We start from the raw sequence: 19,590 nt of genomic DNA, 5'->3' as shown, positions 1-19,590 counted from the left end.
CTTTTCCCAGCTTAAAAGCAAATAATGCATCATTTCTAAATAATATAAAATTACACATTATTAGCTATGTTTTTTTTTTTTTCCTCCTAACTGGAGCTAATTTCCTCTGGTATGAAGGACACTTCATTCTATAATCTACTTCCATATCAATTCCATCTTACAGTTTCAAATTGTTTCAAGATTAAATTAATTTTCATTAACACCTAAAAATTGATGCGGCATGAACTAAAATTCATTTGGAAAAGATCCAATCTACCTGCAGAATATTTGGTTAGGCATGAAAAGGTAGAATAAATTTATTTATTTATTTTTTAAATTTTATTTATTTATTTATTTATTTATTTATTTATTTATTTTCTTTGGTGGTACTGGAGATGGAACCCAGGGGCCTTCAACCTCTGGGCTACACTCCCAGACCTATTTTATATTTTATTTGGAAACAGGGTCTCTTAAGCGAGCGAGGCTGGCTTCGAACCTGCACGATCCTCCTGTCTCCTCCTCCCAAGCACGGGGATTACAAGCGTGCGTCACCACGCCCGGCTAGGTAGAATAAACTTAAAAGGGACCATTTCACTTTCTTCCTACCTGAAAGCTAGGTGCCCAATGTGTAAAAACTGCAGAGAGCTCCAAGACAGGAGTTTCTAAAAATAAGTATTTCTAGTAAATTTAAAGAGCTCAGCAATGTATCACTAAGAGTTAAAAATTTAACTGAAAGGCTGACTTCTAATATCCTGTTTGTGATAATATTTGAATTTTTCTAATTCTCTCCCTGCTGGTTAGGAAAATTAATAGACTCATAATATAGCAAAATGCCCAAGAACAAAAAATTGTCTTAGTGGTTTCTCTTTCACTCTGGTGCCTTTTGCTATTTAAGAAAATTGATTTTAATATAACTGAGAAATTAACATTTGCAAAATGTAGCTACAGAGCATGTATAATAATGGCTTCTCCAGAATGCTGTAATGGATCAAAGTTTCAATTCATTTGAAATCAATGAAGAAATCCTCAGGCAGCTGGGTCTTTTTGAGTTATATTAGCAGTTGATCTCACAACTAACACAATCCATTAAAAGTAATGGGTGTGTAGACTCAGTCATTTCTTTTTTAAGTTTTTCTGACTACAAGTTTATGCAACACAAAATAATTCCCTCTGATTTTACTGAAAAAAAATGTAGAACACTTCACGATTTTGCATGTAATCCTTGCTCAGGGGCCATGTTAATCTCTGTATCATTCTAATTTTAGTATATATATAATATATATGCTGAAGCAAGCATATCTTTTTTTTAACTTGTACACTTGAATTACTCATCAACATTCACAAAACTAAATTATCTTTTGAAATCACTTTGCTTGGCTACAAAAAAGCATTTAGATTAGTGTAGTTTGATAATTCATTGGAGCAAAATAAAAATCAAATTCTACCTCCCTTACAATGTTGACCAAGAGAAACCTGTAAGGTCAAAAATAATACACTGGCCATAACTGATTTGGGGTAGAAAAATTAAAGATTGTATTTCATGTCCTCTAAGTGAACTAGGGTAAAATTACTTTCTCCATCTTGTATAACACAAAGAACTTAAATTGGAATTTTCTTTCCAATTTCTTAACCTTCCAGCCTCAATTTCCTCATTGCATATAGGAATTAGATGGTCCTACGTCGAGAGGAGAATTAAATTCTCACAATGGAAATAATGTGCATGACTTGGATGCTGTGGCCGAAGATGCAGGGCTGACAGGCCAGGACTACGAGGACACGCGCAGGGGAGGGGCACACGGAGCCCCGTCCTCAGGACCAGGCCGAGTCCCCACCTCGGCTTCACCTCACTCCCCAGCTTTTACAGGTAACCAGTAAGAGGTCTCACGTGATAACAAAGTGGCATTTCAGCCGTATGAGGCCGTTTTCTTTCTCTACCCTTAGACATCTGAGTGATCAAGCTCCTTGCTTATTTGGTTTAAACATCTAGTCTGTCCTAAATGGAAGGGAGATGGAATGGAAATGAGTCAGATGTCTGGCTCCATGCCAGGATGTTGTACACTGTTGTACACAGAGGCGTAGGGTTGATTTTCTTATCCTGGATATATGTCTGCATATATTAACTTTGTCTAATTATCAGAGAATAGATGAAATACACAATGAAAGAATGAAAGTAGTGTATTTGAACCAGACATATGTATGTATGTATATATATATATATGTATATATTATAAATATATATGAATGTGTAGATTAGAAAGATGCAGTAGTATTTATATCTGCACTTTATTTGTCAGAATTATACAATATATACAATTGCACAAGTAGATATACATATGCCTATAGATATATTTGATTTATATTTATATATGATTTCATATGTAGGTTTGCATATGAAAAGCTACAGTAGTATTTATAACTGCATTTACATTTGTAGGGATTATACAACATGTACATACAAAAGTATATATTATGCAAGTAGATTTAACAGTAATGTGAGGAATTTTTTCAAATCACAGACACATCACAGACAATAAAATTTAGATTGTATTAAGAGCAGCCAATGAAATTTAGCCTTATTGTCAAGTTACGTTTACCGTGCTATGGTTCAGGTTCTACAAACTGATCTTCCTAAATTGACTAGGGTTTTCAGTGGTTAGGTAAACTTATTATCAGATGAAATTGAAACACATTTATACTTTAATAATTGAGTTACTATTTATAAAACTGCCTTGCAAACATCGAAATAATATATTATGTGATTTAATTGCCACTAAACTTACATTTGTGACCCCATGAGAGATTCTGAACAGGTGTTGTAGCACATTTCCCTTTACAACAACTTCAGTATCAATTCCAGATATTCTACTAACTGATATTTTATCCTACTGTAATAAGGATATTTAAGATGCATAGTTTATTTGAAATTGCGATATAAAGAATTAACATCAACCAGGTGCGTTGACTGGAAGACGGGGGTATGTGGCTAGCCTCAGCAACTTAGTGAGACCCTGTTTCAAAATAAAAAATAAAATAGGGCTGGAGGGGTAACTTGCAAGTAGAATGTCTCTGGCTTCAATTCCTAGTACCTCTCACAAAACTTAGTGTCATTAATAATATTTTTAATTTACTCTATTTGAGTAATTTCTTAAATAATAAATTTTAAGAGATATCGGATTAGAGATTTTTGGTATACTGAATTACTGTGTTTCGGATCTAAAGGTGACTAATGCTGGCATCCCCCTCCTAACTTCACCATTTTCTGAACAATATGTTAAGAGATGCATATTGTTAATGAGCATTTGCCTAGAGATGAGACTTGATGGAAAAGAGCAGCTGTCCTTCACTGCTGAGAAGCTGTCTTGATGGTGCCTGTGTGAGTTTTGCTGCTATGATTAGCTATCAGTCTCTGTGCCCATTATAAACCTCCTGGGTTTTGAACTCAGCTGTAGAAATGTGTTCTGCAAGAGCAATCTGGCATGCTCAAACAGAGGGAAAGGAGAAGGATGCTAATACGAATGTGCAGGGTAGAATGCTCTGGCTTAGTGATTCTCAACCCTGATGGGCACAGAAAGACTTTGAGGCATACAGGTTCTCATCCAACTCCAGATTTCCAGCCTTCTCTTTCCTCCCCACATCCATGTACCTTGCTTTAATCTAACTGGCACAACAGCTACTGTGGTTTTAGTGAGAGTCATTCATTAGGAGATAATTTTTATGTTAAGAAATCACATTATATCAAATGCCATTATATAAAGAATATATCATATGCCATTATTAATTCATGCCAGAAGCCAGTGTATAAACTTTATGATATTAAACACACTAATATTTATAAAGCTTCCAGACTACAACCAGGATCCTAGCCAAGCAAATCACAAACATGTCTAGGATTTCTTCTGGCACACTTTATTTTAAAATTTTAATTTGAAAGTTGGAAAATACTCAAGTATATAGCATAAAAGGAACAAAGATACTGTGCAAAAACTTTTATTCAGGGAAAAGAAAAATTTTTACCCACTCCTGCTTGAATATTTGCAAACTCCAAAAATGTCCCTTTGGAGAAACACATGAATGTAATGTAGACGTCCTGTTAGACTATATGTAAAAACAGATCTCTTAGTTCACCAAGGAAGAATCACTATTACAGAAAGCACTTCACTTCCATTTGCCATAATTTTGCAAGTTGAGAGTGAGGCTTAATAATATGTTTAATAGGTCAGTTGCACAAAATATTTTATGGCACGTAAAAACATTAAGAAAATACATAAATCTCTTCCATTTCTAACACAAAGGACTTAAAGTAAACATTTAAATAAAAATGAATGTTGCTCCTTAAGAGGTAAAGTTGGGAGCCAGGCATGGTGGTGCACACTTGTAATTCCCAGCATTTGGGAGGCCGAGACACAAAGACTGAGGTTTGTGGACAGCCTCAGCTACTTAGTGAGGCACTTTGCAACTGAGTGAGACCCTGTTTCAAAATAAAAAGAATAAAAAATCGGGCAGGGGGTGTAGGTCGGAGGTCAAATGCCCCTGGGTCCCATCCCCAAAACTCGCCAAAAAAAAAAAAAATAGAGCTGGGGGTGTAGCTTAGAGGTAGAATGCTGCTGGGTTCTATCCCAAGTACCTCAAAATAAATAAATAAATAAATAAATAAATAAATAAATAAATAAATAAATAAATAAAGTGAGGAAGTTGGAAAGGTCAATTACCAAAAACAAAGAATCTGTTATAATTAAGCCTAATTAATCACAAAAATTAATAAAATGGTATAAGAGATGCAGAAAAAAATCCTTGAGTAATTTGTTATAATCTCAGGTGAAATTAAATTTATTTATTTGTTTTTGTGGTACTAGGGATTGAATCCAGAAGGTTTCTGCATCCCTAGCCCAATTTTTTATCCTTTATGTTTGAAACAGGGTATCACTAAGTTGCAGAGAGCCTCACTAAGTAGCTGAGGATAGCCCTGAACCTGTGATCCTCTTGTCTCAGCCTCTCAAGTACTAGGATTACAAGGTGCACCACCACACCTGGAAAAATTATACTTATTAAACACAGACCATTTTAAAAAATGTAACATTGGCTTAAATGTTCAATATCCTGACTTTTATTTAATAGATGAGAGATTTGAATATTATTTGTTTGCTCATTGGATTATGTACTGCATACATTCTGTAATTCTGGCTTTGTAATAACTGAATTAGTTTGTATTTGGTAGACATTTTATAATGCTATAAAAACAAACATACCTGAGTTTTAAGTAGTCAACGATAGCATTGGCTTGTTTTACATCAAAGATATTCTGTTCCTCGTTCTTTTGTGAATAGTTTGGTCCAATTTCAGCCATGACCTCCCCCAGCCACTTTATGCTGTTCTCTAAGGACATATGTAGTGCTGAAATAAAATCCAGGGACATCTTAAGTATTATTATGATGATTTTTTAAGAGCAAAATAATCCAAGATGTTCTAACTGTGCCATTAATTGATTTGGGACAAGAAGCCCCAAATAGCCAAAGTAGTTCTCAGCAACAAAACTATGCAGAAGGAATCACAATACCTGACTTTAAACTATACTACAAAGTTATTGTAGTAAAAACACCATGGTACTGGGATTAAACTAATGCATGCGTATCTATGTTCATAGCTGCACAATTCACCATAGCAAAACTATGGAACCAGCCAAGATGTCCATCAATAGATGAATGGATTACAAAACTGTGGGATATGTACACAGTGGAATTTTACTCAGCCATTAAAAAAACTCAATTACATCATTTTCAGCTAAATGGATGGAACTGGAGGACATCATGCTAAGTGAGATTAGTCAGTCACAAAAAATAAGAAATTAGATGCTTTCCCTAATATGTGAGAGTTAAGGAGAAATGGGTCATAGGAGGAACTCTAGATGAAAAAGGAAATCCTATAGAGGAGCAAACAAGACAACTTAAAGGAGGAGAAAGGGGTGGGGAAGAGGAAAATCTCTAAAACACACAATGTACTTAAGCATATCAAAGTCAATCACTGAGCCAAGCAAGGGAAGGAGGGATGGGGAGGGAATGGGGTGGGAATTGGGTAGGGGTTAAATCAGTGATGTGTACATGTATGTACACACAAGTTTTTTACCCCAATATGATGTATGAATATAATGCACCAATAAAAACTTAAAAAAAGAAAAAACAACACCATGGTACTGGCACAAAAACAAATACATAGACCAATGGAGCAGAATAGAAGACCCAGAAACAAATCCACACACTTACAGCCAATTGATTTTTGACAAAGGGTCCAAAAGCCTGTTCAACAAATGCTGTTGGCAAAAATGGTTAATCTTATGCAGAAAAATAAAAATAAACCCCACTTTCTCACCCTACATAAGAGTCAATTCAAGATGGAGCAAAGCCTTAGAAATAAGACCAGAAATCTTGAAGCTCCTTGAAAAAGGGGATCGGTCCAACACTGCAACACATAGGCACAGATAAAAATTTTCTCAACAAGACCCCAAAGGCACAAGAAACTAAAAATCAGATCAATACGTGGGATTGCATTAAACTGAAAGCTTCTGTACAGCAAAGGAAACTATTAAGAACCTCAACAGAGAGGCGACAGAATGGGAGAAATATTTTGCCAACTATTCTTCCAATAGAAGACTAATATCTAGAATATACAGAGACTCAAGAAATTCAACACTAAGAAAACAAATAAGCCAATTAAAAATGGGCAATTGAACTAAATAGACACTTCACAAAAGAAGAAATTCAAATCGCCAATAAATGTATGAAAACAATGCTCAGCATCACTAGCAATCAGAATGATGCAAGTCAAAACCACCCTGAAATTTCACCTAACTCCAATTAGAATGGCAATCATTAATTAAAAAAAAAACAAATGCTGGTGAGGATGTGGAGAAGTGGAAACTCTAATACATTGTTGGTTGGTGCGATTGCAAATTAGTGCAACCACTTTGGAAAACAGTATGAAGGATCCTCCATACAGAAGAATGAGAACGAACTTACCATGTGATCCAACAATACCACTTCTGGGTATCTACCCAAAAGAATGGAAACCAAAATACCAAACTAATGCATAGGTATATATGTCCATAGTCGCAGAATTCACCATTGGCAAACTATGGAACCAGTCAAGGTGTCCATCAATAGATGAATGGATTACAAAACTAAGAATATGTGCACAATGGAATGTGACTCAGTCATAAAGAAAAACACAGTTACATCATTTAAGGGAAATGGGTGGAACTGGAGAATATTATGCGGAGATTAGTCAGTCACAAAAAAATAAGAAATTGGATGCTCTCCCTAATATGCAGAAGCTAGGATAATAAAAATGGGTCATAGGATAAAGTCTAGACAAAGAAAGAGAAACTATAGATATGCAATAAGGTGACCTGAGGATGATGGAGGGGAGAGGAAAATTCCCTAATGTACATGATGTACATTCAAAAACATACCAATCACTAAGCCAAACATGAGAAGGAGAAAGGGAGGAGGGAATGGGGTGAGAATTGAGTAAGGGCTAATTGGATGATGTGTACATGTAGACCTCTACCATCTTGTACGCCATGAAGATGTATGACTACAGGCAGGTGTGGTGGCGCACGCTTGTGATCCCAGCATTTGGGAGGCCGAGACAAGACGATCACGGTTCGAGGACAGCCTCAGGACAGCCTCAGCTACTTAGTGAGGCCCTTTGCAACTCAGCGAGACATTGTTTCAAAATAAAGAATAAAAAATAGGGCTGGGCCTGTAGCTCGGAGGTATAGTGCCCCTGGGTTCCATCCCCAGTACCGCAAAAAAAAAAAAAAAAAAAAAAAAAAGTATGACTACAATGCGCCAATAAATTTTTTTAAAATAATCTTAGAAAAAATATAAGATTTACAAAAAGTTGGTTGACTTAGATGGTTAGCAAAACCCAGATGGGTAGGCTTGTTTGCTACAGACAGCGGAGCTGAACTCAGAGATTAAAATATAAGTGACTGGAGTTCAGAAATGCCATGTGAGAATCTGGGCCTGAAGATTTTCACTACGGATATTTATGTAAAATTCAAAGTATCTTTTTTTCCCCACAGCTTACAGGTTAGAAATCATGCAATCTGATTCTCAAATGTTCCCACAACGATGTTGGTGAAAACTGGAAGAAGTACAAAAAGAGGGTACCACTGTACCACCATAACCACAAATGAGCAGCTGAATGATTCTTGTCTACTCAAAGATACAAAAAACAAACAAAAAAACAAACACTTTCTGTGGCATTTGTCTCAGTGAAAAAGTAAAAGTAAAAACCCTTAGACTTAGCTTTTAGAGTATCTATAATATATTCATTTCTATTGTCTTTTCCTTGTTTGGTAATATAATGCTCATTTTTACTTGAGGCAGGTAAAATGTTTAGAATGAGTGCACACATGTAAACACACACACACACACACACACACACACACACACACACACACACACACACTTTCTTTCAACACCCTGAAGGGTGAATTCAGGGAAATGGAGGATCCAGAGGGTCCTTTGTTTTCTGATTATAGTGGGTGCATAAAACTCAGGTGGCTGGGGGTGAAGAGCTGAAAGGCTCTGGGGAAACTGACTCTGGGCTAGCTGTTGAGGGGAGGTGAGTCAGCTGAGGATGGGAATGGGATAGGGATGATGGCATTGTACTGCTCAGTCTGCACCCTGCCAAACAAATTTTGTTCTCTTAGAAAACCCTTAGTAAATGTTCTGCTCCTTGTAATGAATGGAGTTTTGGAGGGATGGGGATGGACATAAATTGTGAGTGCACCCAGCCACTTCTGAACCAGACTAGCTACTCTTTAGGAGATGTACATATGATGTAACCCAAACATCAAAATTATTAATAAAATAAATAGCAACTTTAAATTTTCAGAAAGATACTATGAACACTACTTTATAATTTGTTTAGTCTCGATTCTTTTCTACTTATAGAAATTAGAAGCATAAAACTTTATAGCAATTAAAATCTGCTTTAATGAATAACAATTGGTCCATTCTCATAGTTTCCCTTGAGAACATCTTTTATGCATGTCAGATACACTGAATTATTGCTGGATAACTAGAATTTTCTATATTATTCCAAGTGGAATTTAACTCAATTATACATTTTCTTTCTATTATAAACATCTTTTTAAAATAGCGGAAATAACTTAAGAAATGAAAAATCTGTTAAATAAGAGCAATTCATAAATGAATGGAAAATCTGAATCACTTTATTAATAAAATTACATTAATTAGAGACAGAGAAAAAGGAATTCTTAGATAATTGATTATAAATCTAGATTAAATTATACTTATTAAATATAAAAATACATTTATAATACTGTTTTCTTATATTGAAAAATAACTGACTCAAACTATTTTTCTGCGTCTGTCTTTCGGTAGATAATTGTTTTAAAAATTAGGGAAGTTATCATTTCACTTATCTAACTGAAACATTTGTTCTTTTAAAAGTTGCATTCAGTGATATGATTAAACCACTTAAATAGTAAGGCTATAGAAATAAAATTTATTCTTGAAAAACTAAGATAACAAAAGAATAAACTAAGTTCATAATTAATTGGGAAATTTAGGATAGTACTTCATAACTGATACTAGATAGATGACCAGAGTGTTCTTTTCTTTATCATGAAAAGAGAATAATAATATGTTTTCAAAATTATAGTACTACTGTGATGATCAAATAAGAAATGCACATAAAACTTTTAGTAAACTGAAAATATGCGCATTCTAGTATTTTACGGTAGTGCTGTCTAGAATCATCTCAAAGTGAGGCATATTTGATATAGCTGTCAGAAGGACGGGCTCTCATTTGCTGAGGCTGGACTTACGTGATGTTAACAGAGTTATTTAGTTATTTATTTTGTGTGTGGCACTGGGGATTGAACCCCGGGGCCTTCTAACTCTGAGCTACACCCCATGTTATTTTTTATTTTGATACCAGGTCTCGCTGTTGCTGAGGCTGGCCCACGATCCTCCTGTCTGAACCTCCCACATCCTGAGATTATGTGTGTGCAGCAGCATGACCATCTTGTTAGAGAGTTGTTCAAGGCCTTTGAGTCTTATTTGTTTTTCTCATAAAGTTGTATGCGAATTAAGACCTTATTTGTAATGTGATTGGTATCCTGGCTGACACAAATGAATTCTACATAAATGCAACCTGCTCTTGTCATTTATATTTGAGGTGAAACAATTTAGCATCATAAGAATTAGAAAGGATCCTATAAACTGGGAGTGGTAGCGCACACTTGTAATCCCAGCATTCGGGAGGCTGAGACAGGAGGATCCAAGTTTGCGGATAGCCTCGGCTACTTAGTGAGCCCTTCTGCAACTCAGCGAGATCCTGTTTCAAAATAGAGAATAAATAAAAAAAAAAAAGTAAAAAAAGGGCTGGGGGTGTAGCTCGGAGGTAAAATGGCCCTGGGTTCCACCCCCAGTACTGCAAAAAAAAAAAAAAAAAATCCTGTAGTTACTTAAGAATAATCATGCTATGCACAGGAGAGTCAATCTAGACCTATGAGCAGGAATAAAAGCCAAATATCTTGTCTAAATGATACTCTACAGCTTGCCTTTGGTCAGGCCCTAGAAAACCTAGACCCCAAACGTGTACAGTAGTTCCTCGGTATTCACAGAGGGTAGGTTCCAGAATCCCTGAAAAAGACCAAAATCTGTAGATGTTCAAGTCCCTCTATGTAGAATTATATAGTATTTGCACAAAACCTACACACATTCTCCCATAGACTTTAAATCATCTCTAGATTACTAATTATACTGAATACACTACAAATGCTAGGCAAATAGCTGTTGTATTGTTTAGGGAATCATGATTAGAAAAAAACGTCTGGTCATGTTCAGTACTGACACGTATTTTTCAAATATTTTCTGTCTGCAGTTGGCGGACTCCATGAGGATCAACGGTTAAGATAACTCTACAGATCCTATTTCTATAATCTTTTTCTATTTCTTTTCTTTTTTTGTGTGTGTGATACTGGGGATTTAACCCAGGTCATTCTGCCTCTACGCTACACTCCCAGTCCTATTTTATTTTTATTTTGAAGCAAGAGTCTCGCTAGGTTGATGGGAGTTTCACTACTTCCTGAGGTTGTCCTCAAACCTGAGATCCTCCTGTCTCAGTCTCCCAAGTACTGGGATTACAGGTGTGTGCCATCATTTTAGGCTTTGTTTCTATTTTTAGAGTCTCTTAATTTAAGCCAATCTGGTTCTAGGTGGTTTGTCTGCACAATGCCTTGTAGAAGTGCAGTACGAGTCAGAGGCAAGAAACAAATCAGACACCGAGTTAGCACTTTGCTAGACTGCAAGCTGGTTCCACATTGGATGGGCCACAGGACCCTGGGCTTGGGTTGAGCTTTCCTAGCAAGCCCTGGGAATGAGAAGGCTGAGCTCAGGACTCTACAGCCACTGAGTTCAAGCAAACACACTCGCCCTCCTTGAATAGGCAGACACACTGAGGTTACACTCTTCACTGATTTTGTCTATAACTTTGTTAACATCCTTGTGTTCCTCGTGGTTTGTGAATAGTTAGATGGATCCTGCACCAGTTCTAAACATTCATTTTGGAACTGATTTCAACGGTATAAAGTTTCGCTTCAAAGGAATATTCTTGAGTTGGTTTTAAAGTATGGAAAAAAATTTGAGATGTAAATATTCTCTTCAATTTAGAGTCTGAGATTCATTCGTTCATTCCCTTTATTTTCTATTGATGAGCACTCTGCTCAGAAATTTGAAATTGAAATGATAGGAAGATAACAGGTTTAAGGCCAGTCTCAGCAACTTGGTGAGGACCTCAGCAACTTAGACCTTGTTTTAAAATAGAAAAATAAAGCTGGGCGTGGTGGCGCACGCCTGTAATCCCCGCGCTTGGGAGGCGGAGACAGGAGGATCGCGCAGGTTCGAAGCCTGCCTCGCTGGCTTAAGAGACCCTGTTTCCAAATAAAAAATATAAAATAGGTCTGGGAGTGTAGCCTGGAGGTAGAAGGGTTTCCAGGAACCCACCAAAAATAAGTAGATAAATATATACATAAAATAGAAAAATAAAAAGGACTGGGGGTGTAGTTCAGAGGTAGAATGCCCCTGGATTCAATTGCCAGCATAAAAAAAGACAGAAAATAAATAAATTGTATAGGTTATATATTCATGTTTCAAAAATAGCTATATATATAGATTTATTATGAAAAGACATCCTCCAACCACTATGCCCAAATGCCCAGTTCCTACTACCCTTCCTCACAGGTAATTGTAATTATTAGGTTTTTTCCCGTATTCCTTTAGTAATTTTTTTGTGTATGTGCAAATAAAAACATATAAATTCTTATTTTTGTCTCTTTTATAAACAAAAGCACATAATTTTTCACTTTGCTTTTTTAATAAAAATGTAATTTTCTAAATAATTAATAGAAAACCTCCTTATTCTTTCCTCTTTATTCAATTTTAGGGACAGGTTAAAATATCTATTGATAAACTTTTAATTTTAGACTAATTTTATATATACATAAAAGTTGCAAGAATATAACAGAGTTCTCAGATGCTTGAAGATGATGGCATTGGCAACTTTTAAAGAAAATTTATCTTTGGCAAATTGATTATTAAGAGAAAGTTAGTATTTTTAAGTATGACTTGAGGACTTACAACTATATAAAGATATAAGCCATATCTTTACTATATCCATAAAAAGCCCATAATTTTCATTGAGGAAATTCCAGCAAAATCAGAAACTTTTGCTTTAAGATCATTAAGTTAGATGATAAACTAAATATCTTTTTCTTAAAAAAACAGAAAAATAATGTACTTACCTCTGAGATTATGAAGTAACTTATTTAGTAAAGTCATGTATTTTGAATACTGAGTAATAGAAAAGTCCATTTCTTTGGCCCACAAAAATCCAGACACATAATAATCCAGTATAATGGCATCTTTTAAGCAAGTCTGAAGATTTTTGAAATTCAGAAACATTCCCAGTTTTCTATAACAAAAAGAAAAATCCAGATATTAAATTAGATTAAATATTGAAAACAAATATATTTTGTAAAAAATTGTATAATATTTATTTATTTATTTATTTATTTATTTTTGGAACAGGGTCTTACCAAGTTTCAGAGACCTCACTAAATTTATGAGGCAGGCTGCATGCAAATCTGCTACCTTCCCATCTTAGCCTCCCAAGTACTGGGATACAATAGTAGGCAACCATGCCTGCAATTCTATAATTTTTAAAATCTAAAAATATTCAGTTACATAAAAATCCTTAAGTGCAAAATGACACTCAAAAGAGAAAGAGCTCTATTTTTCCCCATTCCTTCCTCTTTATTTTCTAATTTTACTCACTTTTCCCTTGTACTTACTTTCCTTATCTTTGAAGTTAGAATTTTTGCCTTTGATATTTAATATCTCCTTCTATTTATACAATTATTTTCTTTAAATTTCTGAATGTGTTCTGGAACAAGATTGTTAAAATATTCTGTTATATTTTCTTTTAAAGAATTTTACTTATATTAATTATATCTATATCTGTAATTTTTAACCTTCAGATTCTTTTAACTATATTTTCTTTGCAATTTTTATATTCCTAATTATGTCTTTTCTGTCCACTGGTGTGATTTTATCTGCGTTATTTCTTCCTTGGGCTACTATAAATTTCACCTTAAAGTCTGTAAGGTTTTTACTTTTCTACTGCTTTATTACAAGCATTATAACCTTTCATTTTTTCATTATCTCTTCTTCGAATTTTTGTACCTGTTTCATGTTCTTCTGAGTGCCTCCTAATCTTTTAAAATTTATGAGGAAATGTCTGATCATATTTTTGTCTGCTCACTGCTGTATCTGCTGTGTCTTCTTTATCTGCTATTTCTTTTTCTTATTTATCCCCTCATTTGTTTTTTTCCCCTTACAATATTGTTGTGTTCCTATTCTTTGTGTTCATTACTCATCTTTAAATGAAGGTAAGTTTTTGTCCTTGTATTGCTACTTTCAGAAAATACATTGGAGGTGGAGACTTGGCCATGTTGCAAACTAGCAGACCTTTCCTGTTTGAAGTATCTCTCTGCCAATTATCCTAACAATTATTTTCTCTTTAATTAGTGGGAAAAAGAAAAAAAGTATGGGTAGGTTCTCTTTAATATCAGCACATAAACACTTGACTTCCTGTGATTCACAAAAGATTCTGCCCGGAGCCTGAAAAACCCTGGTCCTACTATTGCAAATAAGGATTCTTAAAATTGCGCTTTAAGGATTCTTTTTTCTGGGAGAATAAATATATACTTTAGTTCATTCTAAAATCTGAAACTATGTGTATCTTACATTTTCTCCTATAGTTGGTTGATTTATAATGACTGTGGCAATTGTCTTTTTATTTTGTGGTTTAGTGTTTCATCTTTCTCTTTGTTTTAACCAGGATGGAACCAGGATGGAAGCTTATTTCTGAGGTGCGGGGTGGGGGGAGAATGTGAGTGACAGTGGTATACAGCTGTCTTCAAAAAAGGAAACCCACATCTGGAATAGGGGTACAGGCCTGTGATCCTAGTACTTGGGAGGCTGAGATGGGGATCTTCATAAGTTCTAGGCCAGCACGCAGTAATTTAGGGGAACCATGCCTCAAAGTAAGAAATAAAATAGAGCTGAGGGCATGTAGCTCAGAGGTAGAAGTCCCCTGGATCCAATCCATGGCACCACACAAACCCAGACAAAGGAATCCCTTATTATTTATAATATTAAAATAAGTTATGTAATAATAAAATAAGTAACAAACACAGCATGATTAAACAAGTTTGGGAACAAGTAAAACTTATGTTAATATGTGTTTAACTTTTCTTTTCTTTTGTTATTTTTTATTGGTGCACTGTATTCATACATCATAGTGGGATACAAACTTTTGTAGACATATATGCACACATCGCCCAGTCAGCCCCCACCGGATCCCCACCCCATTCTCTCCCCATCCCTCCCTCCCATGCTTGGCTTAGTGGTTGACATCTAGTATTATAGCAATTTATCCAAAATTAAAAATTATAATCTCACATAACAGTTTCATTTGTCTGATACCAAGCTTTTGATGACTTAAAAATAACATTTCAATATTTCTTTTTGCTTTCTTTCTTACCAGAGAATATTTTTTTTTCTATTTTTTAGGTGAAACTATCATATACTTATATATTTATTTTTCAGAAAAAAACTCTATCCTAATATGGAATATGGACTCTAGATACCCAAAACGATCTTGAAAAAGAACAAAGCTAGAAGATATATATTTTCTGATTTCAAACCATATAAAGCTACAATAATTGAAACAGTGTAGTACTATTCTAAAGGCAGATATATAAACCATTGGAGTTAAATAAAAGCCTAGAGCTAAATTCTTCCATATATTGTCAAGTTATTTTTGACAAGGTTTCCACGAACATTTGGAGGTAGAAACAATAATCTTTTAACTAAATATTGTTGAAAGATAATAATTACATGGAAAAGAATAAAATTGGACCCTTACCTAATCCCATATACAAATATTAACTCAAAATAGATAAAAGACCTAAATATAAATCTTAAGACTATAAACTTTTAGAAGAAAATCTGGGTCATAAAACCTCACAACACTGAAATTGGCAGTGATTTCTTGGATATGATTTCAATGGCACAGGCAACAGAAGAGTATACAAACTCCCTAAAAAATAAAAAAAAATATTGTATATTCAAAGACAATGTAAACAGAGTTAACAGTTACTAATAGAATGGGATAAAATATTTCCAAATGCTATATCTGAAGGTATATTAATATTCCAACTAGACATCCTAAAAATTAACAACAATAAAGGCAAACAATACCATTTAGAGATAGGTAAAAGACTAACATAAGTAATGAATCTCCACAGGTAACCAATCTTAGTTGACTGCTGGATGGAAAATCTTGTTTCTCTGGTTCTGGTGTGTGTTACCTATTTCTTCTTTGTAGTTAATCTCTTTGAGTATTTTCTCTAGTGCTGGTTTTGAAGACAAAAATTCCTTCAGTTTCTGTTTGTCATGGAAGTTTCTTATTTCTCCATCTAATTTGATAGAAAGTTTTGCTGGGTAGGAAATTTTTGGCTGGAAGTTGTTTTCTTTCAGAGTTTGGAATATGTTACTCCAAGCCCTTCTGGCTCTCATGACTTGGTTTGGGAAGTCTGGAGTGATTCTAATTGGTTTGCCTCTGAATGTCACTTGGCCCTTTGTTTTTGTTGCCTTTAAGATTCTCTGCTTGGCTTCCACATTGGTCATTTTGACAATTATGTGGCGTGGGGATCCTCTTCTCTGATCCTGTCTAAAGGGAGTTCTATAAGATTCCTGGACCTGTGTATCAACCTCTTGCTCTATGTTTGGAAAATTTTCTGCTATTACTTCCTTGAAGAGATTGTTGATCCCTTTGGTTTCACTTTCTTTTCCCTCCTCTATTCCAATTATTCTTAGGTTAGCTCTCTTAAAATGGGCCCATATTTCTTCAATATCATATTCCTGCTGTCGGATATTTTTTCCTAGATTAGAAACTATGCGTTCATTTTTGGAATGATCATTTTCTAAGAGCGAGATTCTGTTCTCCATGTGGTCTAATCGGTTGTTTGTGCTTTGAATTGAGGCCTTTACTTCATTAATTGCATCCTTTTTCTCTTTTTGGCTCTCTCTGAGTTCTTTTCGAAGCACCTCTATTATTTCTACAGTTATTTTCCTGATTTGGTCTTCTAGAAATCTCTGATTTTCTGTTTTATCGGGTTCTGATGTTGACTTCCGGGAAGATGGCGACCGAGAAAAGCAGGGCTTAAGAGCCCCGCTAACAACCAATCTCCATTACCACAAAATCAGCGCCTTTCATAGCCAGAAAACACCATCACCAGAGAAACAAAAAATCACCAGCCTCCAGAGAGAAAGAGGACTGAGAACAGAGCTCAGAGCCACAGAGGAGATAACCGGCCTCATGCCCGAGGACGCGGCAGCAGCACCATACTGCCGGCGGCAGCGGCAAATTCACTGGACGGCTACAGCAAGCTGAGGTGAGCCTCTGCGGAACAGCCAGGCGGGATTTCTCGCCGCAGATAAAATCTAAAGCTCCCAGTGGCTGAGCTCAACACACGCTGCAGCGATTCAGAGTGGAAATCAAAACCAAGAAGAAATACGCCAGCCTCACGGCCGAGGGCGTAGCAGCGAAGCCATATTGCCACTGGCGGCAGCAGCAGAGAATTCACCCGAATCCAGTACAGCTACATCTGCGTATTCAAGAACAGTGAGTCAAATTGCGGGCCACAGAGGAGAAATCCCAGTACTGTACTCCCTGGGACTTGACCCAGTGGGGGAGGGGCGTTGGCAGAGATATCACACCATAGGAGAACGTGCAACCTGGCACCCCCCACAGTCTAAAGCATCCTCTATCGACTCTCTGGGTCGGAGACTCTGTGATACAACCCAGTAAAGGAGTAGTGGGGTCTGAGATACTACAGACTCGAGATCCAAAACACCTTATGTGAAGTCATAGTGACCCAAGGGAAGAACCCAGAGAAGGCACAAACTTCCGAAATCATGGGAAAGAGGAATAATACTGGAGCAATGAATGCCCACAACCCCACAACATCAGAACCCGATAAAACAGAAAATCAGAGATTTCTAGAAGATCAAATCAGGAAAATAACTGTAGAAATAATAGAGGTGCTTCGAAAAGAACTCAGAGAGAGCCAAAAAGAGATAAAGGATGCAATTAATGTGTTTAACTTTTTAACATGCATTTCATGTTCAGTGTTATCAGGGTAAATCTCAAACCCAAAAGTGAGTTCTGATTACTTGAAGCAATTATTTTAATCTCACTTCTTTTCCCATAATGCCTTACATTACCATTTAGTATATATAAAATCTCTAAAATAATATTAATTTGTAATTAATGATGAGATTCTTGAGATTATTTTTTTCTACTGAACAAAAATAAAAAAGGGTTAAGTAGCTTTGATCTGTATTGGCAATGATTTTATCACTACTATATAAAATATCACACAATTAGAAATTCAGAGAAAGGTTGATTTCAAAGTTGAGTCAAGTCCTGGGTACTAGTACCATCATTCATTACACACACACACACACACACACACACACACACACATACACGTGCACAAATGTTTATTTTTTAAGTCATTATGATCCTTTCCTTATCATATGGTTGTACCTTTTGATATATTTCATCAAGTACACAGCTCTACTGGTAGAGGTGGATACAAGCAGACAGGTTGGTTTTAGTGGAGGGGCAGTTACTCTACTGGTCAGGCATCTTTAATCTGCACTGGGCATTACTCAGCAATATTTCCTTTTCAGTATTTACTGTATGACATCATTTAGTCTTGAGAGAAAGCCATTGAAAATACTTCTATGATGGTAAAAATGTGTGATTCTGTCATGGAATAAATAAGTATGCCAATGGAACGAGTAGAAAACCCAGAAGCAGACCCATTATACATGGGAGCTTGTTATATGACAGAGGTAATACTTTGAAACGGTGAGAAAGTATAGACTCTGTGATGGTGGGTGAACTGTCCATTATCATAGAAAATAAAATACCACTCCACCTAATGCATTAAAATAAAATCCAGATGGATTAAAGGTTTAAATGCTAATAGCAAATATCACAGACTTACTAGGAAAATATAGTACTGTGATTTGAGTAGGTCAGAATGTCTTGGTAAGACTTTAAAAAATACAAATTATCTCTATTAGGCTGGGGGAGAAATGGAGAGATGGTAGGGCCCACCAAGTGATGTGTGCATGAATGTCATTGCCAACATGATTTGCATTATGATGTGAGACTATAATTCACTGACAAATGCTCATTAAAATTAGAAAAATAAAAAATAAAAATAAATAAATAAATACAAATCATAAAGAAGAATACCAATACATTTTGTCCTGGAATCATATTTTGTCAATGCCCTAAATTTTAGTGACTTGTCAAATTTATTCATTTCTGCTGCCTGACATTTTAGCAGTCTGAGCCCTGTTTATTTTTCTCTCTTTAACCTAGAAATAAGGCAATACATGAAATTTTATTCTACCAAAATATTAAATTAAAACATTTACTTTGAAGTTTAACTTTTTCCTGATTCATTATGACAGATGTATGTTCTAACATGTTCTAATTGCTGTGATTTGCATTTTTAGTTTTCTTAAATTTGTCTTCCATTATTAATGACTTGATTTATAGCAAGGTGATTTCTGCATTGATTTTACTTTTTACCCTTAGTTTCTTGCTTTAGTTCTAAAAGTAACTTCCTTATGTATTTTACGGTTTCTTCTTTAACCTCTCTGTTTTTGAAATTGATGCCCTCTTTAATCAACAGTTTCTGCATAACAGTTTCTTCTGTCACAAGCAGTTAGCTCTACTTCTAAGTTTTCCTTCATCTGCCGTCTGCATGCTGTGTTTTGTTAATGAAATATTTGGCCTGAATATTTAAATACATTCTTTGCTTTCTATATTTATTTTTCAATGTTTGTGTTGGAATGAAGGCAACCACTTTTCTAAGAACATTTTGGTGACACTTCTTTGACACCCTGGCTCTCCTAACCTTTCCTATAC

At 35.4% G+C, this 19,590-nt stretch overlaps 1 protein-coding gene across 1 annotated transcript in view; it reads right to left on the bottom strand.

The window, feature by feature from the left end:
* The window catches only part of CABCOCO1 (ciliary associated calcium binding coiled-coil 1), a gene marked incomplete at both ends in the record, with an annotated part of 91,130 nt that extends 78,246 nt beyond the window's left edge, over positions 1 to 12,884 (bottom strand). The window contains 2 exons of the mRNA XM_080695365.1: positions 5,226 to 5,370; positions 12,815 to 12,884. Coding sequence (XP_080551491.1) covers positions 5,226 to 5,370; positions 12,815 to 12,884 — 215 coding nt within the window. The remainder of the gene's footprint in view (positions 1 to 5,225; positions 5,371 to 12,814) is intronic.
* Positions 12,885 to 19,590: the final 6,706 nt, after the last annotated feature.

This window comes from Muscardinus avellanarius (assembly GCF_963383645.1).
Source record: "Muscardinus avellanarius genome assembly, chromosome: 4".
NCBI lineage: Eukaryota > Metazoa > Chordata > Mammalia > Rodentia > Gliridae > Muscardinus > Muscardinus avellanarius.
Note: the sequence above shows the minus strand (reverse complement) of the source record. Positions and strands in the feature narration are given on the sequence as shown.